Source organism: Mycteria americana, chromosome 7 (assembly GCF_035582795.1).
Source record: "Mycteria americana isolate JAX WOST 10 ecotype Jacksonville Zoo and Gardens chromosome 7, USCA_MyAme_1.0, whole genome shotgun sequence".
Lineage (NCBI taxonomy): Eukaryota > Metazoa > Chordata > Aves > Ciconiiformes > Ciconiidae > Mycteria > Mycteria americana.
The window spans coordinates 28,220,173-28,247,716 of record NC_134371.1 but is presented as its reverse complement, the minus strand read 5'-3'; the positions used below and the strand labels follow the sequence as shown (position 1 = coordinate 28,247,716).

General features: G+C 40.7%; 1 protein-coding gene across 5 annotated transcripts; it reads left to right on the top strand.

Annotated features, from left to right (window-relative positions):
* PCCB (propionyl-CoA carboxylase subunit beta) lies at nt 1-27,366 on the top strand. 5 transcript variants are annotated; one of them, XM_075507560.1, is made up of 15 exons: nt 2-198; nt 2,029-2,148; nt 4,506-4,574; nt 6,471-6,527; nt 9,887-10,000; nt 11,572-11,682; nt 12,017-12,125; nt 13,051-13,171; nt 17,199-17,280; nt 19,449-19,572; nt 20,937-21,044; nt 24,247-24,347; nt 25,545-25,643; nt 25,868-25,961; nt 27,090-27,366. In XM_075507560.1, the coding sequence occupies exons 1-15, from the start codon at nt 37-39 to the stop codon at nt 27,209-27,211; spliced, it is 1,593 nt and encodes a 530-aa protein (XP_075363675.1). In that variant the 5' UTR covers nt 2-36; the 3' UTR covers nt 27,212-27,366. The 5 variants fall into 5 exon arrangements, with proteins under 5 accessions (XP_075363680.1, XP_075363675.1, XP_075363679.1 ...); XM_075507564.1 differs by lacking the exon at nt 11,572-11,682; XM_075507563.1 differs by lacking the exon at nt 20,937-21,044.
* Nucleotides 27,367-27,544: the final 178 nt, after the last annotated feature.

Sequence of the window (27,544 nt, the reverse complement as noted above, 5' to 3'; positions counted from 1 at the left end):
TGTTGCCGCAGCCGCTGCCGGCGGCTGGCTCGCGACATGGCGGCGCTGCGCGTGCTGCGGCGGGCGGCGGGGGCGCCGCCGCTGTGGCGGGCCGCCTCCGGGGGCCGCCCGCCCTCCGTGCCCGAGCGCATCGAGGAGAAGCGCCGCGCCGCGCTGCTCGGCGGCGGCCAGGGCCGCATCGACGCGCAGCACAAGCGGGTGAGCCGCGGGCGGCGGGGAGAAGAGCCCCTTCCCCGCTGCCCCCACGGCGGGGCCCCGGCCCGGCTGTCCCGCCGCCGCCGGGCTCCGTAACAGGGCGCTGCCGCTTCGCGACAGGCACGGCGGGGAGGGGACGGGTAGTCACGGCGGCCCCCAGACTCCGGCCCGGGACCCGCTGTCTCCAGGGTAGGCACGGAGCGGTGCGGCTCAGCTGGCCTCCCGCGGTCGGAGGCGGAAATCACTGGAGTACTGGAAACCCGGGACGGCTTTGCCTTTCAGTTGCAGGGTCGCTTTTGCGGGGTAGCTTTACTGAAGCGGCATTAAAGACTGCATTACCTGTTACTCCAGGCAGAAAAAAGAAGAATTCATTTACATCAGCTTTGTCACCAGATTGGCTATAATGCAGTGTATGGGGGTAGCATAGACAAAAGTTGCAACTTCTGCCTGTTGTGATGGTAAGTTCTAGGTTGCTTAACACTTCACTGGGCTTGGAGGCATACTATCCAGCATGGCTTCATCTTTTACGTAGCTGTTGCAAATCTAAGCTGATCTTCGAAGAGATGAGAGCAAAGAGCTAGAAGAGTGGAAATAAAGTAGAGGAAAAGACAGATGGGAAGGATGACAACAGCTGGATTTTTCAATCTCTTGCCTCTATTGTTCAGAATTTAGGCAATGCTGAGGGAGGTGACAACATATTTTTCCTATTTCTGTTTATTGTTTCTTACTGGGATAAGACATCAGTTTAGTGCAAGGACCTAGTGGTACCGCGATGGCTTGTAGGCGTCAAGGAGGTAGTTATAGCCATTCACGTAAAGACGATATGAACGATCAGTTAGTTCACCCATCAGCAGTTTCCCTCCTGCAGTTATACAACATCTGAAAAGAGTTACAGGCTCACTGAGTTACATTCAGGACACCGACATACCCATATGCAAGCATTTCTGCATATCTGGGGGCCCCAAACATCTTATGTCATGTTTTATATAAATTAAATCTGTGGCTTACATTAGTCTTTCCTGCGTTTGTTGACTTTCATGAACTTTTTGACCTACTGATCAGAAGTTTTGTAGAGAAGCTGAGCTGTGTTTTAACATCATGTTGAGGTAGGGTCACACTATCCCCTGAAGAAGATAACCCGGTGCCCTGACCTTTGTAGACAGATGCTTACTTGGGTTGGAAATAACAAATTTGTTTGGAAGGTTAAGATAAAAAGAACTTTGCAATCATTTATTACTGCATGGCATCATTAGTACTGGGCAAGGGACGTGCATATCTGGTCAATTGATTACATTCTTGGCCCTTACTCTACTTTTGCTTATACTAGCATCCAACAGAAGAAAGAACAAAAGGATTTTGTCAGAAAATCCCTGCAGGCTGTTGTATTTCCTTTTTTTCCTCTCATTTGCTGCAGCCAAATATCGAGCGTGGTGAATTGAGCCTTGAACTGTTGGTAAGGACTGGTTTATCTGTGGAAGGGTTCCATGTTGAAGAATAGAACAAAGGCCGTAATAGCAGCATTTAAATGTGTAGGCAAAAATAGCTGTGATGCTATTATATCTTGTTGAAAAGACTCTGAGGTTGTTTCCTTTATCTTGTGGTAGTGCTGCTCTAATAGTTGACCTTCTTTTCAAAGTCTGGCTTGCAGTATGTTTGTTTTTAAGGAGGATAATCACTATATAGGCTGTTTTCAGCTTTGGGGCCATGCAGTTGCTTAATGGGCAAAATGTAGCAGATCAAGTGAGGCTACGTTTGATTAAACTGCATCTGCTGGTGGTCAGTAAACAGAGCCAGAACCATCTGATGGCTATATTAATTGTTGCTCTGTTTCAGGGAAAGCTGACAGCAAGAGAACGAATTCTTCTGCTGTTGGACCCCGACAGTTTTGATGAATATGACATGTTTGTGGAACACAGATGTTCTGACTTTGGGATGGACTCTAATAAGAATAAGGTATTTTTATTTCATATAAGTCATGTTTCTTTGTCCTCGGCTGTTTAGCCAGCTAGCTGGTTGAAAATTGGCTCTTCTGTTCACGTCACTTCTTTTATTTGTTTTGTTTTTTTTCTTTTTTTTGTTTTGCAAATTTCCTTTTATTACTCTCAGTTTCCATTTAACAGCTTACATGGTCTACTTTTCCATTGTCTAAGCTTGGTACCTTTTTTTATAAGGTGAACCTGTTTGGTTCAAATACCTCCCTGGATATTGTCTTAGATCTGTGTTTTAAATAATAGAGAAGGCTGCAGAGCTTTGTTGTTACAACTTTGTCAATCAAGTTAGTTATGAGGAACAAATATGGGTAGATACTTCTGCCTCCCTACAGGTAACATTAGAGTTATAAGATGAAATAACTCACATCCATATTTATGCCTGCCAAACTATAGAGTCATAAAATCCTTTAGGCCTTTAAAATCTGGTATGTTTGGAAATTCAAGCATTCATACTGGTCTGTTAGCAAGTTGCAATCTGCTTGCTTATGCAGTTTTCAGATATATGGCCAGGTATCATATATGGCCATATATGAACCAACACGGTACATGATGTTCATCACGTAGAGGAAAAATCTATGGCTCCCCAAAATCTCTCAGCATAACATTGATGCCTGATAAATTACTACATGGGAAAAGTATTTTGTTGCGATTTAGTACAGAAAGGACTAATGGAACATGCTGGGATGTGTAGGTGGCTAGTGCAGATGTGCCTGTTCAGTGTGAATCTTTCTGTAACTAAAGGCCCTATTTGCTGTGGAGTATTCTGGTTTGGGGTGTGGTGAGAAGCTGCTCTATATGAGCTAGTGCCCCATGCTGTGTACAATAACTACAACTTCTGTTTATGTGGTTATTAAACCAGTTCATCAGTTTTCAGTCCTTCAAGTTGCAGGGCTGAATCCTATGGATGAGGGAGGGATCAGCAGGCTTCCACCATGAGCAGCTGAGGCACTGGGAACCGGCAAAGGTGAAGAATTTGTTTTCATTTAGTAGCCAGGAGACTGATGGGATTTGGTGCTGGGAAGGATGTTGTGTTAGACCTTCTCCCTTCTCAATGAGTGTAGGAGCAAACGTCTTTTCCTCTCTAAGTACTTTTTTACTCTGTTCCCCAGCAAACTGAAATAACTGCTGTGTTGCCTCTCCTCATGTTACTCAACACTGCATCCCACAGTGCTGATAACAAACTGCTGTCTCTGAAGATAAGAGGAGCAGCGAAGTCTTGAGAGTGACAAGAGGGTTAATTTTTTCCTTGTCCTTCAGACTTCACCTTTCAGTGAGCTGCACATTGTGTTTACGGAGCACAGTTTCACAACAGATGACCTAACTGTGGCCAGTGAGCCGGAATATTAGTTTAGCATTGAATTTCTCTGAGTTCCTGGAACTTTCCGAAGGTAGGGTAAGACTTGTACTCGTATCCAGGCCACTCTGCAGGCTGCTTGGGCTTTTAGGAGTCATCTGCATGAGACAGTGGCTGGAACTAAAGGTGTGCTTCCTGCTGTTCTGTGTGCCGAGAACCATGAGTTGGTAGCAGTGCTGTCTGTGCAGCCTGAGGAAAGTCCCCAGGACCAGTATGACCTTCCTGAGAATAGATCACCTTGAGCATAAATGGCCCTTAGAGTGGGCTCTGCACGATACACTTTTTTTTTTTTTTTAAATACCACACAACAAAAAGCATTTAAATGCCTGGAATTCCTTTATGACAGCTGAGTAAAGTTCCTTTTCTATTGTTGTCTTGAAAGACTTCTATATGTATTTCTTTTACTAAAAAGTGAGACAACATAGATAAGCAGATTTTAAGATTCAGTCTCCATTTCCTCTTCCAGCTCTTTCTTCTTCCCTTATTTACAGGGTGGAAAATGGGACAGGTCAAGTTGAAGTATTTAAGGTGACTGTAATTATATTTTTTGACCTTTCCAGGGTTGTTTTTTTTTCCCTGTATCAATACCTCAGAAAGGTTTGTGCGCTGTGGCCATTCCTTCAAAACCATCAGGTGGTCGTAATAAAAGGTACATCCTGTCTCTTAGGGACATGATTTGCCTTAACTCCAGATGTCATGAAATTTGAAGGGAAACTGCAAAATTCACTAATCTTTACGCTAATACACAACTAATATGTGATATTACCTCTAGTTTTCCTTTCCAGGGCTGGGGGAAATCTTTGTGAAGCCCCCACTGCACACATGAAAGGCCAGTCCTCTCGGAGAATCAGTCTTTGCTTTGACTTAGTACTCGGTATAAGTTTGTGAGTTTTTTAGTGGACGTCGTTGCTGCTTTGATTTTTTTAATTATTATTTTTAATGAATTTATTTGTTTTTTAATGCAGTATCCTGGAGACAGTGTGGTGACTGGCCGGGGACGGATTAATGGGAGACTGGCTTATGTTTTCAGTCAGGTATGGTTTTGCTTGTTTTTTAAATAGTGTGAACTTATCCTTTGAAACAACTTCACAATAGTTCAGTGTGGCCATGTAGTAATGTACTCGTTTACCTTCTACCAATAACCATAAGATAGACATAACATCCACTGGGAGGAAGCAGGGCACCTTCAGACAAGAAGAAGCAAAAAAGCATTTCTAAAAACTTTGTTAGGTGGTAGGTGCAGTTGTGACAAGGGCGAGATGAAAAGAATGAAGAATGCAGGGCCCGTGGGAGTTTTCTGAAAAAACAAACTGTTATTACTTCAGTGTAGTATCATTGGATATTGATATACTGAGAGACTGGAGGAGTCCCCCAAAACCATGTTTTTGATAACCAAGAAGTGAATTAATGGAGAAGTCACTGAGCACTGTGTGCTTAAAGCAATTGCAAGCTTTGACTCTGTCCCTGCAGTTGGATGTGTGTGGATGAGCTGCTGCAGGCATGTGGGGACCTGCAAGTGTCAGTGGAGGGCTTTTTGGGTTCTGAGAACCATCTTCTGGGTTTCGAGCTGCAGAATGGGGGCTGTTTGCTGGAGATGTCAACTGGAATTGCAGTGAGTGGAATTCATGATAGAGGGCACTTGAGCAACCTTGAATTGTTTCTCAGGTTCGAACTCTTTGATTAGTTGAAGGGATTGTGATAGATAGCATATAAATAGATAGATAAAATACACTTTTTATGTTAAAATATTTCAGAGGAAACGCCATAGGTAGAGATTTATCTTGGTTAGTCTTAACACAGTGAAAGAAAGGCTTTCTTTCAGATAGTTGGTAACTGCTGCTCTGTTCTGGACCACAAAGTAGCCTTTGTTCAATTTGCTATCATGGCCAAAATGATTGTTGCTGTGTGACCTTGGAGCAAGTCATACACTCTGCCTTTTTTGTCTTGGATATGTAGCCTGTCCAAGGAAGGGCACTGTTATGTGGGCGTGAACATAAGATAGGAGCCGAACACAGACCTTAATTTTAGAAGGACATGAGTAGAGGGCAGTTTTTATATTAAAAGAATTTAAATGTGCCCCTTCATGATACACCTCTTTTTTTTTTTTTTAATTTATTTATTTATTTATATTTAAAGACCTTTTTCCCCTCCAAATCGAGCTGCCACCTGAGATGTTCCTTCCTTTTTGGTTCAACTGCTAGTCATAGTCATGCTGTTCTCTGTCCACACAGTTTTTAGGACTTCCACTGAGTCTCACTCTCAAAGGGATGCATCAGTGAAGCTCACCAGAAGTTGGCTCTGGGCTCTATTGGTGCCAGTAGGTGTCAATATGCCATTTCTCTTCTGGATCAGACCCCGGGCCTCGTGTTGCTTGTTCAAGATCTTACTGCTCAGGCCTGGGGGTAGCACCAACAGTCAGTTTTGGCTGACATAGTCCCTATAGCACCCATAAAAGAATAATCAACTCTTGGAGCATAGTTCATGAATATGGAACAATGGCGTATTTTCATTTTTTTATTTCTGCCTGTTTGCAGGCATATCTTACTGCTGCCACTGGCAGTGGGACCCTCCTCACAGGTGAAATTTCTCCAGACTACTCCAGTATTGATAATGTTCATGAAAGAGGCACATACATTTGTAGAAAGAGAGAATGTTTCTGTGAAGGGGAAAAAAAAAAGCAAATGAGACACAATAAATTTGTGATTATAACATAGAATCCACTGGCAAATGCATATAAAAGATCTTTTTACTTGTAAAGAAGGCTTGCATTGAACAGGATTGATCTGCAGGCTGCACGAAGGGAGTCAGGTTGTTTTGGAGTAGCATACCAAATATAGAGCATTGTAGGATTATACTATTTACTTGCAACATTTTACAACATTTTACTGAAATTATTCTTTCCCTAATCCAAAAATTTGTTTTCCCTCCAGGATTTTACTGTATTTGGAGGTAGCTTATCTGGAGCTCATGCCCAGAAGATCTGCAAGGTAATATTTCACAGGAGAAAATAAAAATTTGTCAGTGTCCTTTTTCAATCTGTTATGTTATGACTTTGGAGAAAATGATTTGTGACTGACTTTAGTGGACTCTGGTGTATGTCATGGCAACCTGAAAATGCCTGCCTCCTCATGTCGGTGAAGATGTGAAAGTGCAGGTGAGCAGAGATATACTTGAAAAGCTTCTAAAGGGTAAGAGACCTTTTCCAAGTAGTACACGCTTTGTTTAAATTAAGTTGCCTTTTCTACTGTGCTACAAAAGACGAGAGAGACTTGCAAAGTACAGATATAGATTAACCAGCCGTTGTCTACTGGAGAAACGTGAAATGACTTGGGAGAAACTTTTTTCTATAAACAGTGCTATGTGGAAGTGTATAATACTTATAAAAAGCAAATGTAACAAGTAAACAATCTGAAGATAAACAGTTTTACAACTTGGAGGTCACCTTGATACTCAGAGCTTCTGTTATCAGGCACTTGTGGCTATTTATTCTCATTTGTCTGCTTGTCTCACTGGAAAAGCTGGTGTTTGAATCCCAGGGGTGGGGACGACAAGAACTTTTTCATGCGTGAGTGTTCAGTGGTGTGGGCTGGTGAAAACTTCCTGAATGTTCTTGCTATGGAATCAGAAACAAGGTTTCTGGTGCACAAGGCCTTTTCTCCTGATGGAAATAACTACTTTTTGGCATAGGCTCCTCAGCAGTGAGAAGGTATAAAACTAGAAAACACAAAGACTTTGGGCTAGATAATAACTACTTGGCTTTACCAAGTCTTGATATTGATTGATATTTGATTGATATTTCACGCTGGAGCTTTGGAGTGTCGCTTTGTGTTGGGGAGGGATGTAATGGTACTGGAATATTGGGATGCTTTCTACTGTTTTTTTTAATCTCATTTCTAAAGAAGCAGGGAGAGTGCTGGTAGCAGAACTAGAAAAAAATGTGAGACCTTCCTAGTTGGTACTGTTCTTGGTTGGCATCAATGTCAGTGGTAGGCTCCAAAGTTTGCAGGCTCTGGATGCATCAATTACTTTGGGGTTCAGAGTCTTTGAGGCTGCAGCCTGGGCAGTGGAGAGCTCAAAAAAGACTGGCTGGGTAGTGTGGTATCTGTCTCGCTTCTCTTAGTTCTTCTTACTGGGCTTAATTCTGGGAAGCAGAAATCTCTTCTGAGAGAGATGATCTTGGCTCCTGCAAACTTCATCAGTGGCTTAAGGGATGTAAAATGTCATGGAACATGGAAGTGAAGTTGCCCTCCCTTAGCTGGACTTCCCTGGAGATCTGCCACTTTGGTCATAATCGTTCCCCATTTGGGATTTTTTCCTGGCATTGCAGAGAGGTAGCAATATTTGGCATCTTGCAGCAAAGCTCCAAGGTAGGTGGGTCTGGGCTACGGATTGCCTGTTACTTTTGCAGAAGAGCCTTGTGGTCTCTCAGACCATGTTAAATGCCTGTAATGGTTTCCCTGAAGCAGTAGAGATTCAGTGTGGCTCTTCTGAGTACTGTGTGCCCACTTGTGGTGGGGAATGCTTTAAAGCCTATGTCTGCATCTATGATGTCATGTTTCAAGAAAATTGTTGAGTCCATGAGATGAAGAAAAGTGGTTTTGAGAATGAATCCTGAAATGTTCCCTACAAATATTGGTATGGCAAAAAAAATGTCTGGTCTCAAATATATGAATGCATTTTCAGTAGTCTGAATGTGCTTATTGATGAATGTTTTAGGAAGAACTTCAGTGTCTGGAAAAACCTTGAAATAAATGCTTATTCCATATATAAGGCCCTGGAAAATAGCAAAATGTGTCAGTGAAATTGTTTCGCTAACCTGTCCTGGATAGGGTGACAGGCCTTCTAGGAAGAAGCAATAAATGTTAACTCATTTTTAATAAGGCATTTGATAATGCTTTGTGTAATGTTCACATAAGCAGACGAGGCCACTCGTGGCTTACAGAGCCTCTGTTTGCAATCCACACAGATGCTTTTTAAATGTGGGATTGTATTTAAATTGTAAAATCATTCTGTGTGTCTGCCACAGCGATATTTCAACTTCTAAATGGATGTCCAGGCACAAAGCATGAAGAACCCCTGTTTTATGTTGAATGACTGCAAGTAGGGACAAAGCCACCTTGGAGAACTCTACAGAGAGTTATCACTGATTCATGTTCAGGCTGGAATTTTGGTACTGCTGGGATACTATTGATTTGAACGGGACTGAGTATGCTTACTCTGTTTCTAGGCAATATAAAATTCAAGGTTGATGCTGCAAGCACTCTGAAAGACAGGACTGAAGTTTTAAAAATCTTAATAAGTTAAAGATTGTCTGAAATAAGATATAATTCTATACCAATGATTGAAAGACAGGGAAAAGTAACTTTGAAATTAAAAATGGGGATTGACCGACAATGTGTAACAAAAAATTATTTAAGAGCTAAAGTAGATCTTAATGTTAAAGCAGATCTTAACGTAATATGCCAGTGCTGTAGTGTTATGAAAATGGCAAATATTTTACTGGGATCTCATAAGCAGCAATATTTTATGTAGGGAATGTGAGGAATTCAATCCTCCCACTTCAGCCTCTGCTGGAGTATTGCATATGATCTTGAGGCAAGTAACCAAAATGATCAGAGGGCTAGAAAATAGGATGTAGAAAGAACAGTGTGACTGAATCAATGGTGCTTAGTCTAGAAACATGAAGAGCAATATGAAGACTGAAGGGAGATTTGAGGTACTTGAATGTTTATGAAGGCAGAGGCAAAGAATTAATTAGTTAATTGCTCTCCCTGTCTACTGTATATCAAGAAAGAAGTAATGTTTCTAAATTTCTGGAGGAAAGATTTAATTTAGTCTTCTCAAAGAACTTCTAAGAAGGATAATCAAGCATTAGAATATACTGCTTAGGGATATTACACAATCACCACTGCAATAAACTTTTAAGATCAGATTAGACGTATATGAGGGAGTGTTTAAGGTGCAGTTGAGACCTTTTATGAACAGAGATAGATTGGACCTCTCTGGTCGACACTCCTGTGATTGTGTCACTTAGCACAGGGTTTGAATAATGCAGTGTGAGTATGGAGATGCACAGCTAGTAAGGCAGATAGATATTAAAGGTCATGAGAGGGATTAAATGTGTATCTTTTAGCCTCCAGTCTGAATGAGTCAAAACATGATACCCCAGTAAGCGGTTAGTGACTGTGATAGTTAATACAAATAAAGAAGAAGGTGAGCACTATGTAGGCAGGTCAAATTCTGGCACGTACAGACTTTTTTCTAGGGGATGTACGTTTTGGGGGTTGGTTGCTTTGGGATTTTAGCTTACCTAGGTCAATAATGAGGCGTTTGTATTAATCACCAGGTCATGGATCAAGCTGTCATGGTTGGAGCACCCGTGATTGGGCTGAATGACTCTGGAGGAGCCCGTATCCAGGAGGGAGTGGAGTCCTTGGCTGGCTATGCAGATATATTTTTGGTAGGTAGGCTACTGCATGACCAGGAAGCTTGGCATCCACAAAGATGGACAAAGTCTTTCTTTACCGAAGTCAGTGTTTGTAAGTAAACTTTTAGGTTATCATCATCCTATTTCAGCCAGTGTTACCTGGTGGATAAAGCAGCATATATGAGGGCTTGTGAGACCTGGACTGTTCTCTTGGTTCTCCTCTTGGCTTTGGGCAAATTACTGTACGTTTTAGTTCCTTTTAGCCATCTGAAACAAGGGTAATGCTGAGCCTTGTAAAACACTGTGATCCAATGAAAAGCTCTGTAGGAGTTGCACTATATAGTGAGCTTTGTCAGAAGAATGAAAGAATAAGCAATTTACTTAAACAGTTGTTTTAGAGTTTTCTTTCAATTAACTTGCTGATTCACACTAATGTATAGATTGCCTGTGTTGGGATGTAATTTCTCTCATGTGTTTATCAGTTTGTCTGAGACAGGTGGGCATGATGTAGTTCAGAGGGTGTTTTGTTAGGTGACTGATGGTTGTGATCCACCACCAGCTGTCCCTATGTTGCCTCTGAAATACAGACATGTTAAGAATTTCACACAGCAGATTTGTTTTCAATAGGGCTGATAAAAGGTGAAAGATTTCCACTGCAGAAAAAGAGGGACTTTAAAGTAAATTAGACACTGCACTTGAAGAAAACTGGAGAAACTCAGATCAGAAGCACCGAGTGCCTGTTCTGTCAAGATGGTAGGTCAGTGGGGAAAAAAAAGTTTGAGGAGGGGAAAAAAAAAGAAGATGCAAATCAGAGGTTTCTGTTCAAGGAACAGTACGCAGTACAATGGAACCTGTTAACCTTACTATTTGGGGACATCCAGTACTGATTGGACTGGTGAAAGTTTTCTACAATATTTTTGTGGCTAGTGCAAGAATTTTTCCTCTAGATACACTACTGATATCTTTTTTTTTTTTTTTTTTTTTTTTACTGAAATGACATTATTTTATATGCCTACCAAAACATACAGTTTTAAAGTAAGTGTACAAAACACAAACATGACTGTGCTTTCAGTAGGAATGCGAGCAGGTGGGATGACAAGTTAGATGCTAACAGTCTTCTGGATTAATGCGATCTGGGGTGATGCAGTTGAACAGTTACAGAAGTCAATTGTAATCCAGTTGAGCAATGAGCAATGTAAACTTTTTTTTTTTTGACAACATGCCATCCATATTGGTGGACAGCAGTAATTGACCATTGTGTAAAACTCAAGCCAGTGCAGGAATCTGATTTTAAAGAACCTCTGCCACAGCTGATTAGTAAAGCTTACTTCTACCTCTGAGCAATAGCATGCCTGTATGTTCAAATTTCAGGTACGTACACTACACTTCTCACCACTGCAGGCTCAGTGAAGTTTCTGCCCCTGCAGCATCTGTTGAGGTCGCACATTCCATCTTCCTTTGCAGTCATTGCATGGTATAGGAAATCAAACGTAAGGGAACAGAAAGAAGCAAAATGGTAGCAACAAAATTATTTTAGTTCTATTTGCATTAAGATGTTCTGTCCAGATATTTTTTTTTAAAACTAGATGTCTGTCCTATTGCAGAGAAATGTTCTGTGTTCTGGGGTAGTTCCACAGATCTCCCTCATCATGGGTCCTTGTGCTGGTGGAGCTGTGTATTCGCCCGCTTTAACTGATTTCACGTTCATGGTGAAGGTAAGGGTGGAGTATATTGTGACCTGCTGCTGGTAATATTGATCAGACACAAACTGACCCCACATGAAGGGTTTTTTTTGAGATGGTCTCCTGCTTTGGATTAAGCTTATTTTTCATGAAAGGTCAAGAAAAACTTTCCCAAATAACTTGTGGATAATTGCATTTTCTGTGGATTTTTAATATCATGCATTAAGGATTTTTAAGAGATTTGTCCCTATGTTCTACTGTTTTCTTCTGTTGGGGAAAGTCTCTAGAGACTGTGGCTTTTCCTTAGTTACTTTTGCAGCATGGGTGTGGCATTTACTCTGTGTTTTTGCTTTGTTCCCTTCCCCAGGATACATCCTATCTATTTATCACTGGCCCAGATGTAGTTAAGTCTGTTACCAATGAAGATGTCACCCAAGAGCAGCTTGGGGGTGCGAAGACGCACACTGCTGTATCTGGTGAGAGCTGGGTAGTTTGCTTAACATAGTCATCATTCTTCAAAGTAAATGACATAGTTGTTCTAGCTAAACAGCTGATTGTCTAATACAGATTTTTGTATTCGTGGGTGTCACTTGAGTCTAAGTGATAAAACTCTACTTAAGCATGGGATCTTACTCTGTATAGGGCTCTCCTGCTGGTCCTTTTTAGTAATGAAAAACAAAATAGGAAAAGTGGGAGTGTGGGATTTGGAAGAGAAAGTGGCAAATCCACAAAAGATTCTAGAAGTGGGAAGGTTGTTGGAGGGCAGGGCTTAGCAAAGCAGGCTTGGGGTGGTGTGGGTTTTTCTGTTTGTTGTCCAGAAATTTGCATGGGTTGAAAGATTCTTAACAATCCGTTGTTTGCTTACTAACACGATGGATTGAACTTCTCTAACTATAAACCGAGTGGGAATGTGAGATTAAGCACTTTTTTCCCCTCTGGGAAAACTTGGTGACTCTTGAATCTTCTTGAGGCTCAAAATGACTGTGGGATCTCAAATTCTATCTGAACTGAACTGGTGATGAACCAAAACCACACACAGAGACACTGCTCAGATCCAGCATTTATAAAAGAACTTGTAGTCCAAAGCTTGAGTGCAGCACAGTAACCTGTATTGAATTCCAGAAGGCCGGGATCCAGCTAGGTCTGTGACAGCTGATAAACCAGTTTACATTATTTTAAATATTAGATCAACAATCTGGATGTGTTAAGGAGGAAGTCTGATACAGCCACGCATTTTCTAGATATTTTTGGCTGGTCAAATTTGGTGGCTTAAAACTCCTGATTGTTAATAGCTCGCGTTTAAAAATTCTTCCTGTTACTTCTTGGTCTCTTTATTGGTACATACTTGAAAATGGAACCTTGCAAAATAATTTCAATAACTGCTTAACTGTTTCTTTCCAGGAGTCGCACACAGAGCCTTTGAGAACGATATAGATGCTTTACTTAATCTCCGAGAGTTCTTTAATTATTTACCCCTTAGCAACCGTGATCCAGCTCCAGTCTGTGAATGCCATGATCCCAGGTAAGAGGAGACTGGCTGAGATCTGTGGTCTCTGTCCACTGAATTCCATGGCTTCTCTGGTTCAAGGAGTGTAAAGAAATGAGTGTTTTGTGCCTGGGATCTTGGCTGATAATTCTGCATTGTGATGTGTGAATATGGGAAGTGTTTTCAACATGCATGTGTATGTACATACGTGCCCACTGATAATTTAATTTTTTTTTAATTTTCTGAAAGCAGTGTTATGCAGGCTGTGTACAGAATGTGGGGAAAAGTAATCTCGGTACAGATGGGCTGTCACAGTCCCTTGAAACAAGCAAGCGAGGCAGAAGATAGCACAGTGAACAAAAGTGGGGAGAACTTGCCCTGCTTCGTCAGTTATGTGTCTGTTGGGTACGTTCTGTTCGTTAAGGTTAGAGGAGGGGACGCAACAAGAAGGCAAAGGAGGCAGAAAGTTTTATGTATTAGGTACTTGTCTGTCAGGCTCATTGTGTAGTTGGCAACATAACAAAGGAAAGACTTGAGTTGTTTCAAGAGGGGAAAAACGGCGACTGTCTGGATTTTTATCAGAGAATTTTTCCAAGAGATAGGGGGACAGCCAGAGAGCCAGCATGGGACTGTTTGAGTAGACAGCCTTGCTGGTAGTGTTAAAGACAGAGAATGTCAATGGAGTAAAAGCATTTTGACCTGAGATCCAGTTGCACCCCCAGTTCAGCCCTTTCTGTAGGGAACCCATAAGAGGTTGTCGCCCTCTCCTGTATGGGAGCTGCTCCTGAACTTGTTCCTTTCAATTCTACAGATGTGTGTGATCTATGTCTTGTGGTTCTTACATGCATGAAGATTTTAACATGCGAGTTGGGAAGGTTATCTTCTTTTCATGCTTCACTGTTCTTTGCAACGTCTTTGAAACAATTTGTTTGGGGAGGTTTTTTGGGTTCATTTTACAAATCACTGCTCTGGTACCCGAAATATATTGTTCGCTATTAGAGAAATAAATTTGCCAATTGCTTTTAGAGAATGGTCAGACAGGTCAATTAGTTACTGGTCCTAATTTTTTTTACGATGTTGATCTTTAGGAGTTTATTAAGCTGGAAGACTGTTCTGGTTTGATAGTGACAAACCAAAGCAAATCTCTTAAATTATTTGGTAAATTAAAATTTAATAAAATAATTAAAATTTGGTAAATTATTTGGTAAATTGGATTATCTCTGAGGTTATGCTGTTCTTTCTAAGCATTCAAAAAGTTTTACTGGAATAATTACCCTCTATAGACTTGAATGTGATATTTTACTTTCATTATAGAAACAAGTCTGGTTTTTTTCTTAATCAATGTATCACATAATAGGCAGTTTATTTTCTTGTGAGAAGCTGTCAGTTACGTTGTAGCTACTAATGTATAAGAGATTAGTTCTTTATTTTCTTAAGGGAGACAATCTTTTACGTAGCACCAGATGCATTATTAGAGGATCACAGTATAATAAATGCTCAATAATTTGTTCCAGGAACTTCAATTTAGTAGTCTTTGTACATGTGAAGACAGATCTATTTGTTAAATTTGCCTTTTTTTGTAGCAGCATCTCCAATATTTCTCCCATTTGTGGTCTTAATGCTTACATTGGTAATATTTCATCTGGACATACTGACATCTTAATAGACTCCTTTTGCTTTGAATTGATGTGTTTGATCCTTACCACTGCTCCAGTCAAAGCCCATTCCTCTAGAGTAATTTATTTCTTCTTGTATCATTTTCACACCACAGAAAATTGCCACAAATAATGCAAATTAAATGTAATATACTTTTGTCTTCATTGTTAAGTCCAGAAGCTGGTGCAGTTTTTTGTTTGGTTGGTTTGTTTGTTTTTGTTTGTTTGTTGTTTTTTTTTCCTCTAGGTGGTAGGTTCTTTGTGGTGTTGAAAAATCTCAGCCTTTGTTGCTGAAACTTCTGTTGGTTGGAGTTTTTGACATCAGTGGCCTGGGTTCGAAAGAGTTAAAAGGTTCCTTATAGTACCAAGTTGACTAATGGTGAATATGTCCTCTGCCTTTGAAGGGTGTCTAGTTCATTGCATTTGGTATATTGTATGGTGTGATTTTTACCTATAGTCTTTGACTATAAACAAATTTCGTTTCCTTTAAAGCCTGAAGTATGCATGCAGATTTCTGGAGGAGGTTATTATGAATTCTTGGTAACCAAGTACAGTTTCCCTTTTGTATTGAATGAAACCCAGTATCAATCTGGGTGAGAGTGTCTCAAGCTCTCGCAGGCTTCAGATGACTGCTTTAATGATGAGCAGCAGTTCCTTCCTGGTAAGTGGGATCTGTAAGAAACACAGTTCTCAACCTCTGCAGTCCAGTGACTCTACTAGCAAGCTCCAGATGTCCTTTGTGATGATTTGAAGGAGATTTTGAAACTTGTGATATCCTGGGTAATGTCTTCATTTTGATGGTGGTTATTCATTTTAATGCCGTTATAATTTCCCTCAGTACTCTATAGCACTGTGAATTTATGGGAGCAATACTTTCATTTCTCCACTTTCCTTATCCTTGGGGATGCTACAGGTAATGGACAGAACTTAGAGCACATTCATATCTATGTTATGGACAAGAATAAGTTTTACAGTCTTTTGTAGCTTGGCATTTAGTATGTTCAAATTGGTTGCTTTCATCAGGTTAAGGTTGCATTATATCATCTTATGGAATTATTTGCATGCAATACTCTTAATAGTGTGGAAAAAATACTTGAAGTGTTGCTGTCAGTTTTAGTCTATTAATAGATGTATCTCTTACTCTCTCAGCAAGGAGTCCTGCCTCTCTAGTCCTGTGTATGTGAGGGAGCACAGAGAGAGCCCTGGGGCTTGCATTATTAGTTTTTGCCTGATTTTGACAAACTGCAGATCACTTACTTTGGTTTTAAATTAGATGTCTAGAGCCTTGTGTTGTCTTGTTTTAAATGTACTAAATCACAGCATTGTTAAAATAGTAATTAAATAAGAACTCCACAGAAACACCATTTATAACAAATATAGATCAGTATTTTTATGGAATAGCACAAATATACTACTCCCTGAAGTCTTCCCAGTGATGACTCATAAAAATTGACACTCCCCCATTAGGACTGTGAACGAATCCAAAGACCCAGTGAATGCTAACATTTGTAGGTCCTTAATGAAGCTAATATGATCAAAGATGGAGGTAACTGATAGTGTCAGCTGCTAACGGGGAGGCAGTGTTTTTGTTAAATGTAGAGCTCCACATGAAATGCATCGCTGTTGAGTTAGCAGGTTAGCAGGTAAAGGTTCTTTAAACACAGCCATTAAACTGAAGAAGCTGAGAGCAGATGTGTTTTCCCCACCCATGAATCTCTGCTTGTTTGATGGCAGGGGAAATAAGTACAGAAAGGTTTCCTATGGTTAAATCTATTCAAAATCATAAGTGCACAACGTAGGCAGGGAAAGGATCAGAGTTGTAAATGTGCAGCTGCTAAACTGTGTGTGCACAGTAGATCCAGGTATGTGACAGGAAACCTTGCTCTGCCGTTGGGAGAAACCATTTTGCCCATCCAGCTGTAAGGACTGGAGCCGCTGGCTAAGCAGGCTCTTCTGCTTCTGCCGCTTGACCCTCGTCCCAAATCCTTTTCCTCATTGCTGACTTGTGCCCAAACACGGCGTCCAGCATGCCTCCAGTGCCCTCTGCAGACTGCCGTTTGTAGCATTTGCCTACCTCTCGAGTTCCCTGCTGGTACTCAGCATGTGTAATATTAGGCTCTTCTAGTCAAAGAGGAGAAATAGTATTTCCAGGAGATGGTTTTGTAAGCAGAGATGCCTACAGAAGAGATGTCTCCTTCGGGAAGAGATCAGTCAGGCTTTTGTCCTCCTGGTGCGTGAGGGCTCAGTGGCCTGAGCCACAACTGGCTGAGACGGAGACCTGTTTCTTTTCCCTGTATTTGAGAAGCAGTTTCCATGAAGTCCCAGAGAGGTGGAATTGTTTGCCTGAGTGTTTTGTCTTGGTATTCATCTGATCTGTAAATATTGTTGCTCACACTTACTTTCTGCAGTGACCGTTTGGTTCCTGAGCTGGACACAGTTGTCCCAATTGAATCTACTAAAGCCTATGATATGCTGGACATCATACACTCCGTAAGTCTGCAAGTGTGAGCATTGTTGAGATTAATATGGATAAATTATATTCTGTGTGTAAATAATTGAAAGAAACCAATAGAATGGCACTGAAGATATATTTTTTTAGTCTTCACAAGTTACTATTTTTTACCTGTGTAGTAGCCATGAATGAAGGGACAACAAAAACTGCAGAAAAAAAGATTTCAGCAGATGAAAGGAATTCTAAGACTTGTTTTCAGGATACATCTTCTTATGCTGCATGCATAACTGTACAGATGAAAGATGCTGTAATTCAGTTTTCTCTGTGGGCTCAAAACAACCCCCCACTTTGAGTTCTATCACTTGCCTCCCTCCCTGCACCTTGTTACGACTGTCTTGAATTCTGTCACCTTTTTTGTAAAAGGTGATAAGCTACACAGAGCGCATTCAAAGATTTACCCTTCTCTATTTAGTCTGAGAGACAGTTATGCACAGAGACAGTACAATATATTTTTTTAATTACAAGTCAAGCACTCAGAAGCTTGGAAACTCCAATATTAAAGTTTCATTAAGTGAGGCAGATCTCCTGGGAGGGTGGCAGGGAAAGAAACATCTTACTATTTTTTAAAAAACCTGAAAGCCAGTATTGCAATGTATAAATAATGGAGCTTTTATTAAAGCAGCTTAGGCAGTGCTGATAATTCTCTTGCCTAACTTTGAGTACTTCACTTCTCCAGTTGTAACAACTCATTACATGATAAATGCTTGGGCAGAGAACATGCTTGTGAAAGTTTTATCACATGAAACTGTTACAGCTCCCTGTAGAGCACCCTAAGAGTCTGAATTTTGAACATTAAAATTTCCAGCTGCTGCTTCTACTGCTCAGATGTTGAGTGGCAGACGACCCAGGGTTCTGGGGTGGATGATGAAGCTAGGAATAATAACTCCATTTTACAGGCAGCATATACAAATGGTGGTGGTGGTGGGGAGTTCAGCTGTGTGTGTTTGTATAGGATCTTTACAAATGTCTCCCTTTTGCCATTTTATTTGTCTCTCCCCACGTGCTCATTCAGCTAACATATTTCATTTTGCAGCTGGCTGCATTTAGACTCATTTTAGTGGAGAAGGTAAGCTCAGGGTGTTTTTAATCTCTGGATTCTTCCATTCTGAATTTCAGTACTACCTGTTCCAAGTTGAAAGGTGGCATTTAAAAAAAGGTAACTGAATTAGGAGAAAAAAAAAATCCCTCCCACAGACTCTGAGAAGTATTAAGGAAGGAAATAAACCTCCTTTAATAATACTTACATTTTTCACAACTTTTCATTTGCCTCTGTCTCAGAAATGACTGGCAAACTGCAGTCTGTATAGGCAAAGTTGTCATAAACAGTTGAAACCAAGGAATTCTAGTAGAAAACACTAGGCAGCCATGTATAGGTGTCGCTACTGCTCCACGTATAATTATGATCTCTTTTGAACATGTGAATTTTGATGCTGCGTTACACACCAGTGGATGTCACTTTACAGAGCACACACTGGAACTTCAACCCCAGAGAGAAGTGCAGCTACCACGGATTTGCGGTTCCAGATAGATATGTTTGGTGTAGTGCGGGTATTCCACTACTGCAGATAAAAGTGTTTCTCCAGTCTCTACTGCATGCATCGTCGGTGACTTTGGGGGAGATGTACACAGCAGAGCATACTGTCTTGGTCTCTGTTAATAAAGTGCTCTGAACTTGCAAAGAAATAGAGTATAAACGTGTCGGTATATATTAAATGTGTCATGGAGAGTTTCTGAGCTCCAGAAACTACTATTTGCTTTTTATCACTGGAAGTTGTTCTTTAAAAGTGTAGTCTGCCAATAATTAAGTTGCAAAAAAGAAGTTCTTAACATCTGATTTGAAGTTTTAATTTGTTATAAGTTAGAAAAAAGGCTCACTACAGAGGAAATGTCATAAAGATGTTCTCTGATGGAATGCTTTAGTGGCAGTTTTTATAGTAAGTGCAGCACTAGTTACTTCCTGGAATGAAGGCTGCAAAGATGACTAAAAGGTTTGTTTCTTTCTTTCTTTCTTTCTTTTTTTTTTAATTCTGCAAATTCTGAAATGTTTTAAAAGTTCTGATACTAACGTAACTGATTGTGTTTGCCTGCGTATATAAATATACATATCTGTCCTCATAAGGGCTCTGCCTAACTGTCACCCTTGCAGATCGTGGATGAAAGGGAATTCTTCGAGATCATGCCTTCCTATGCCAGAAACATTGTTGTTGGATTTGCCAGGATGAATGGACGGACTGTTGGGATAGTGGGCAACCAACCCAAAGTAGCATCAGGTTAGAGTTGGCTGTACGAGTCCAATGTGAAAGTTTTTAACAGTGTTTGTGCCTCCTCTCTGCTTTGTCTCTTTTTTTTGCAGGCTTTGTAAGGCTGTCAGGTATGAGATGAACTGTTTGTTTTGTACGGTTCTCCACTCATTCTCACTATGTTTTTCTACCCCTTTGTCTTGAATCTCATTGCAGCTGTGATGTGTTAAAACTAACTGAAAACCAGTTAATTTTCAGTGTTCAGTTCAGTTTAAGAACAGAACAGTGGATCAGCAATGTGATCCTGCTTGTACGTAACTAACCGATTGCTGTATCCAGCACAAGAGGAGTGGTAGGAGCACATAAGCAGGGTGGGTAGAAGGCCTCTTTGGCAGCAGCCTGCAATTAACTGCGCTAAGCATAATATGGAAACTACATACTTACTGCCATAGCATTAAAACACCTAAAACTCTGCTGTAGAGAGGTAACTTTTGCATTTTTCTAGCTATAGCAAAAAAAAAAGGCTTTCAGACACACAGATGTGGGGCTCTTGACCTCAAATAATTTAGATATGAAGGTACAACATGTAGCTACATTGAAGACCATCCTTACATTTTTAACTGTTGAGGGATGTTGCTTTCTCTCCTAACTAGGTAATTTCTGAAGTGACTTTCACTAATTGGGACTTTCTGTTTCGCTCCTTGTTTTTAAGGTTTGTGCCTTGCAGTATGATGTTTTATTCTTTTGATAATCTTTACAAGATAATGACTATTGAGATACTAGACAGCAGGTTTTAATATTCCTTTAGTCTTCATTTGATATTCTCAATTTTAACAAACATTTTAAATGTTTCAGATGCTCTTATACAAAATGTGTTTAGGTTCAATGCAATAAACACATAATATAATTCTAAGTGGCACTGAAACAGAACATAAATACTTTGCAGCATGTTTACCAAAAATACTGATCTTTCTCAAAATATTACTGGACTTTATTTTTTTAATTTTTAAACTTTTTTTTTTTTACATGGAGAGCTCTCTAGCTTTTCAATATGACTGATCTGAAAAAATATCAGTAAAGAGAAAATTACAGAAAAATACTGTAAATTACAAGAATATAATTTAAACTGCTACTTTTTGGGATAGAAAGCCTCTATGCACAGTGGTCAGAAAAATGAAATGAGTGCCTGTTGAATGTAGCTTGTACTCTAATCTTAGTTCTAAACCAGCAAAACTTCATGGCAGATTCTCTCCACAGTATCTACAGATAAGCTTTTGTTTTGTTTTAACAGACAATACAGCTAAAATAGAGAGTGGTTTTGACATTGCCTTGAATTACTGCCACTAGCAGATCATTGGAATGGTTAATACCTTACCCTGTTTTCTTAACTTCAGGGTGCTTAGACATAAATTCTTCTGTGAAAGGAGCCCGCTTTGTTCGTTTCTGTGATGCTTTCAACATACCTCTGATTACTTTTGTGGATGTTCCTGGATTTTTGCCAGGTATGCCTTGCCGTTATATTTCAGCTAGTTGCAGGCAGGGGTGGTAGTGGTAAAAACCCATTTAAAAACTCTGTGAGAAGACTGTTACTGTAGTAGACTTAAATAAGCCAGGTTGTAAAATACCACATTTTGGGACAGAAGCTCTGTAATCTAAGTATGGTAGTTATCACAAAAGGATATTGAAATAAGTGCTTAACTATGCCACTAATGTTGCTATCGGTGTGTTCTGAGATCATAAAGCTTTGCTGGGCTTCACGGAGTAGAGGGCCAGTTCCTGCAGGAAGCTAATGCTGAAGTGTTTAGCAGTCCGATAAAGACGCTGGGATGACCAGTTCACTAGGGCCGAGCGTGGATATATCACGCTCTGGAAAGCTATGTCGACTGTCTGGAATCCCAGCACAATTGCAAAGCTGTTGATTGTGGCCTGCCCAAGAAAAAACTGCATTCCCTGGAGATGCTGCCCTTGTCAGAAGTGGTATGGAAGTTACACTGTTCTCTTTATGATCATGAGACTCCATGTCCCTTTAAATGCTCAGCTGTTTTATTTAGGTGCTGTTTTATTTACATACCTATATGCTGGATACTGTGGTACCAGAAGGCCCTGCAAAGACTGTGGCTTCCCGAGAGGCAGTGGAAGGCAGCCCAACACACTGTTTCTTAGCCCTCTGGACAGGATTACAGCAGAGCACAGCACTGCTGATTCTCCTGTGGGCAGGGAGAGGCTGCTGGTCAAAGCAGCGCTGGGAGTGGCAGTTGAGGGCACTGTGAAGATGCATTCCAGAAAAATCTGCTCGGCCCTGGAGTTACTGACTATAGGTCCATGTTGCTATCCAAGCGTTGCTGCAGCAAGAGAAACTGTCTACCTCATCTGCCAGCTTCATCTGCTGTACTTAATGCCCCAATGTGTAAAAGGATGCAGCTATAGGGGAAAAAAAAGTATTTATGTCCTTGGTTGTTGTTGACAGTTATACACAAACCCTCAGTTATACACAAACCCCCTCCCTGTATCTTTGAAAGGTTCTTTCGTGCTCCAGGGCATTTTTTCAGATAAAAATGCCTGTCATTTAGGACCTTTGGATAAATCAGTACAGAAAGGTCTGAGATTAGACTGCATAGGCTATATGAACAGTTGATGTCAAAATGACCTATTAGAAAACAGATTGTGAGAGGAATATAAATGTTATACTGCTAAACATGCTAAGTCTTTCATACAATTGAATATAAGCTTAAGACTGTTGTATAAACCAAGGTTTACCTTAAGGCCTCTACAGCTATCAAAGCATCAAAATGTCACTAGTCAACATTCCAGTTCTTATTTTAATACAATGCATTTTGCATGTTTTAACAATGAGGCAATACAGAAGGCATTAACAAAACCTTCCTCTTCCCTCTTGCCCTCTCCCCTTTCTCTCCTGCTGTAGACACACCCTCCTCATCTGACGTGGACCACACAGCAGCTTAGTTCACTTCAGGGGCCACTGCGGGAATCTAGAGTTGGACAGTTGCTGAGAATTCAAGAACAAAGCTATTTCCATATAGCCGATGAAAAGTAGTAACTTAATATTACATAATAGAATGTTGGTTTAAAAGTAGATAAATGGAAGATATATAAAAGTAGAGAAAGGTAAAGAAAGGAGATCTGAGCCTTGATAGTGATCCTAAACTGTTGTATTGTAAGGAGTTTGGCAAGATTAGTACATGAGCATTAGCAATTTCAGATTAAGTAATAAATGCTGAGGGTGTTGATCAACTCATTTTCCTGTTCAGTAGCGAAGAAGAAAGACTGTCACACTGGCTCACAGAGGTGTACAAAACATCTCACAGGGTTAGTGACCCAAACACTTTAAATAGCCCCCAATGTCATAGGTGTGCACAGAGATGACATTTAAGGCATTCATATCCTGTAGCTGGATAAAAACACATATTTAGAACAAGTTTGGAACTGAATCTATGGCCAGAAAAGAATTTATATTAATTGGCCATGGGTGACAGTGTAAATAGTTCAAATAACAGTTGAATGGTGCTTAGACTTGAGGCATTTTAAGTGACAGGCTACTCTGTTCTAAGTGTGAATTAGAAACTAAGGCTGTGACTGGATTACAGGGTCTGTGAGTGCTTCCCAGCTTCTGGGTCTAGGCTGAGCATCCCAGCTGTGTTCAGACTCCTTCTTGGGATAGGAAGATGTGGCTGTTTTGATGTCTGCTGCTGGGAAGGTTCTGCAGGCTTGACAAGTCCCACTGGCTGGAGGGAAATACAAGAACCAAAAGTGAAATTGCAGTTGAGAACACACGTTTGTAAGTGTAGGCATAAATTACTAGACACTCAAATTACACTTGAGAGGAAGCATTAAAGTCAAGCCACCAGACTACCAAATAAGTTATTAAAAAAAAAAAATCTCACAAAATAATTTTTACTTAATCTTTTTTTTTTTTTTTTTAATTTAAATCCATTAAAAAGATCCCAAAGTACTCATCTCAGGTGCTGAAAGCAAAGACAGTAGGTGGATAAACTGCTAGAAACTAATCATAGAGTTATATCCAGCATTCTGAAATTCAGAAATCCTAGAAATAAAGTACAGGAAGTAAAGTGTTGTTTCTAAGTCAAGTCAGGTAGGCTTCTGTTTGGGACAGAACTGTGTTGAACAAACTATGAAATGGATGACTTGCATTCATATCTGCTGCATATGACCATTCTCCAGAAGCACCTGCTGTGGCAATCCTTATAGAGGAATTCATGCTCTGTCCTTTAAGTTGCATCATCTTGGGGGGCTTGCTTGAAGGAAGACTAGAGTAAGTCTTTGGTATGGTAGCCAAGCTGCCTTTTGGTATGGTCTAGAAAAAAGGGGGTTTAGAAGAGTGGATTTCTGGAGAAGTGAATCTAGGTTGTGTTTTTTCACTGCTAGTCACATTTGGAGTCTTGAAAATGATGTAACTGTATTTTGTTCCTAGGAAGATACCATCTGGTGAGTGTTATGGTTCTGTGACCTTACATAAAAATATATCCTGCTTCTGGTGAGAGATTTTTCGTAGAGTTGCTCAGCATCTTAGGGAAAACATTGCCTGGATATTACCTTCTCCTGGATATTAACATGGCTCTGCTTGTTGTTAGGTTTGCTGCTGGTAATGGATGATGACAATTGCCAAACTGCATATGGGGTTTTTGTGAATTCCCTGGAGTGAAAAAAATTGTTTGCCATTTGTAGGTACAGCTCAGGAGTATGGTGGAATCATACGTCATGGTGCAAAACTACTGTTTGCCTTTGCAGAAGCAACTGTGCCTAAAATTACTATCATCACCAGAAAGGTAAGTTGGCACGGTTCCGTGGTGTTCTTTTAGAGTTCCTGTTTTCACTAGTAGCAATTTTAGTTATGCGAAGCTTTGTCCATCTGTCCTACTTCTGCTTTCTATCGTTGTCACATCTCCGTTTGTCCCATCTGGTAACACCTCTTCATGTCAGGTTACAAGAGGCCATTTCTTCTATTCTCAGACTATTACCTCAGTTTCTTCATTCCTTTGGTCTCTGCACTCCTCTGAAATTGCACATTTCTGCTCTTTGCTTTCTCCCTGGAATGCCTTCAGTCAAGTATTTGTCCTCTGTCACCTGGCTTGTCTCACTGAGGACGTGCCATCTGTCTGCACACAGCAGATCCTTGCAGTCTTCTTTCTCTATTCTTGTCACTTCAGTCTCTTTTTCCAGAACCAGTGCTGATGGTATCTTTCTTCTGCTGTGTCTGCATATTTAACGCTTGTGTGGTTTCTCATCTTCCATATACTTTTGCTATAGTCTACTTAATTTTCTTCCTTTCTCTTTTTCTATAACCTACCTCACACCATGCTGCCATAAGCTCCAGGGACCTTCTGGGTCCTAAAAGGCTTAGCTTTTTCCTTGTTGGTCTGCCCCTCCTGCTTGTTTTTCTAGTAGGCTTTTAACTTATCATGGCAAAAAAAATAAAAAAGAACTTTCCCTCTTTCTGTCCTTTGCCTTCTCTGATTCTTCTATTACCGTCCTTTACTTCCCAAGCTTGCAGCCTTGCTGTAGTTTTCAGTAATGCCTTGAAACACTCTACTGCAGTTTGCTCTGCAGTTCTGCAGTGTCTGTTCATCACTGCTGTCTGGACCACTTCCAGTACCAGAGTGGAGCACTGCAGTCTGAGCGCTGCATTCCCTGGCCAGGAAATTCCAGAAGCATGCTGACTGGTTTGTTTGTGTGCATGTGCAGGGTGCAGGTCGAGGCTTGGTGTTCCAAGCCTATATGCAGATTTGTCTTTATCTGCTGTCAAGAATGGTCTTAGTTACCAACAGCCCCCTTTCCTTGCTCTTTTGTGGTTCTAGTTGAAGAGATGTCTAGTCTTAGGAGACTGTTGTAGCAAAAGGGAGACGCCCATGCTCTCTTTCAGGTAAAATTTAGCCCCACATGCTTGTCTTTGGAACAGTAAAAGCTGTGAGAGGAATGTAGGCTAGGTCACTTCACACTAATTAATCCCTTGGTTTTTGTTCCAGGCCTATGGGGGTGCCTATGATGTGATGAGTTCAAAGCATTTAAGAGGAGATGCAAATTATGCCTGGCCTACTGCAGAGGTGGCAGTGATGGGTGCAAAGGTAAATCCAGGCTGACTCTCACACTGGCATGCAGCAGCCATCAGCGCCTTTACAGTGGCACAGGGGCGGCCTGGCAAGATGAAGACACCTGGTATTTTCCCTGAAGCAGCTTACCCAAATGCACATTTGTGTACTGTGGGGGGGGGAATGGACTGGTAAAGCAGATAGCTTTCTTCTGTATGGGCTGAATTACTGTCACTGACCTGTAGGCTTTATCTTTCTAGGGTGCTGTCCAGATCATTTTCAGAGGAAAAGAGGCAGATGCAGAAGCAGAATACGTGGATAAGTTTGCAAACCCCTTTCCCGCAGCCATGAGAGGTATGGGTATCTCACGCATTGTGTCCCCTGTTTGAGTTTGCTATTGCATGTAGATGAATTGTAGCTATAGAGTAAAGTTTTTGCTAATGAGTAGGTTATTTAGGCAAGACATTTGTATCTGAGTCAGAAAGGTGCTGCTTAACCATAGCTTGTGCACGTGAAGGAAAAACACATCTAGGCACAAAACACATCTTCAGATGGAAAGAGACTGGTGAGATGTGGGGACTCACTAAAAAGTGTATTTTCAGTTTTGTAGGTATTGGAAAGCATCTCAAAACTCAGCCTTTTCCTTACAAGTACAGGTGCTTTGACAAGCTGTTTGACAGTCCTAGATGCAGACCAGTTGCCTTAAGAAAGGGTCAGTCTAGTTCAGTTCAGTGATGTTCCCCAGCACTCTTCGGAGTAAATTTTTCCACTGTTTTTACTTCTGAATTTTACTTCTAGCTTTGAAGCATTAACTGTTCTCTAGAAGGCAGTTCTGCAGACCCTGCAGTCAGCGCGCTCTGTTTCCAGGCATGCTAGCTTACTCTGTTGATTGGTTTTCTACTTCATTTAAATCCCATTAATAGTGCCACAGAGCTGGGGAGACTTAGCCAAGCTGTTTTCCACCACAACCAATATGTACAGTATTGCTCCCTCTGGTTTTGCAGTAGACTATTACTGCTGTTTGAGCTGGAAAAAAAACCAAGAGTCCTGCATGTGTAAAGTCAAGGGACATCTCTTCTAATCAACACTTCTGAACCTTTAAATCAGTCTAATAGTAGTAGATGGAAGGAGACGGTATGTCTAAAAACTTTGCAGTAACAGGTGCTGTACTAGTGAGTAAAGCCCCCTCCTTAACATTTTTTGCCTTGCTAACTTTGGCAAAAATTAAAAAAGCAAATGTTTCTAATTTAAAAACTACTGACACAGGAATATTTGCTTTTCAGGCTATTTTAAATTATTTTCTTAATTTGTAACTTGTGAACTGCTTATTCCAAGTACTGTTTTGATTTTGCTAATTTATGTTACTGCCTAGATATAGAAGGCTGAGAGGCAAACACTTCATGATTGGTTAAGGGTGGTGGGGTTTTTTTTGTTTTGTGGTTGTTTGGTTTTTTGTTGTTGTTTGTTTTTTTTTTTTCACAGGGTTTGTTGATGATATCATCCAACCTTCGACCACCCGCATGCGCATTTGCCATGACCTAGATGTACTCGCTAGTAAAACACAGTCCAGTCCCTGGAAGAAACATGCTAATATCCCACTGTGAGTGTGACGAGGGGGCTTGGCCATGCTGGAAGACATGGCAATATCCTGAACACAAATACTCTGTTTAAGTAGAGGTCTACATTGCAATGGAAATACTTCTTTTCATTTTGATTTTGCTAATGACCATCAATAAATCATAGTATGTGTCTCATTTAATTTGGGGTCTTACTGGTTCATCTCTATAAAGCCTTTTTGGGGGGTTAACATTCAACACAACCTGCAATGCCTGCTGCAAGTGTGCTGTTACTAATTGCTCAAGGTCAAATGCTCCCCTGGCTCCTTCATTCTATAGACCCTAGAGGTGGCTCAGACAGGCAAAGCTGCAGTGGCCTCT

Excerpts from the sequence above, each read along its gene's own strand:
- PCCB (XM_075507560.1), top strand. The coding sequence starts at position 37 with ATGGCGGCGCTGCGCGTGCTGCGGCGGGCGGCGGGGGCGCCGCCGCTG. Across the intron at positions 4,575-6,470 it reads TGGCTTATGTTTTCAGTCAG|GATTTTACTGTATTTGGAGG; the intron begins GTATGGTTTTGC and ends TTTTCCCTCCAG. Across the intron at positions 21,045-24,246 it reads TGTTCCTGGATTTTTGCCAG|GTACAGCTCAGGAGTATGGT; the intron begins GTATGCCTTGCC and ends TGCCATTTGTAG.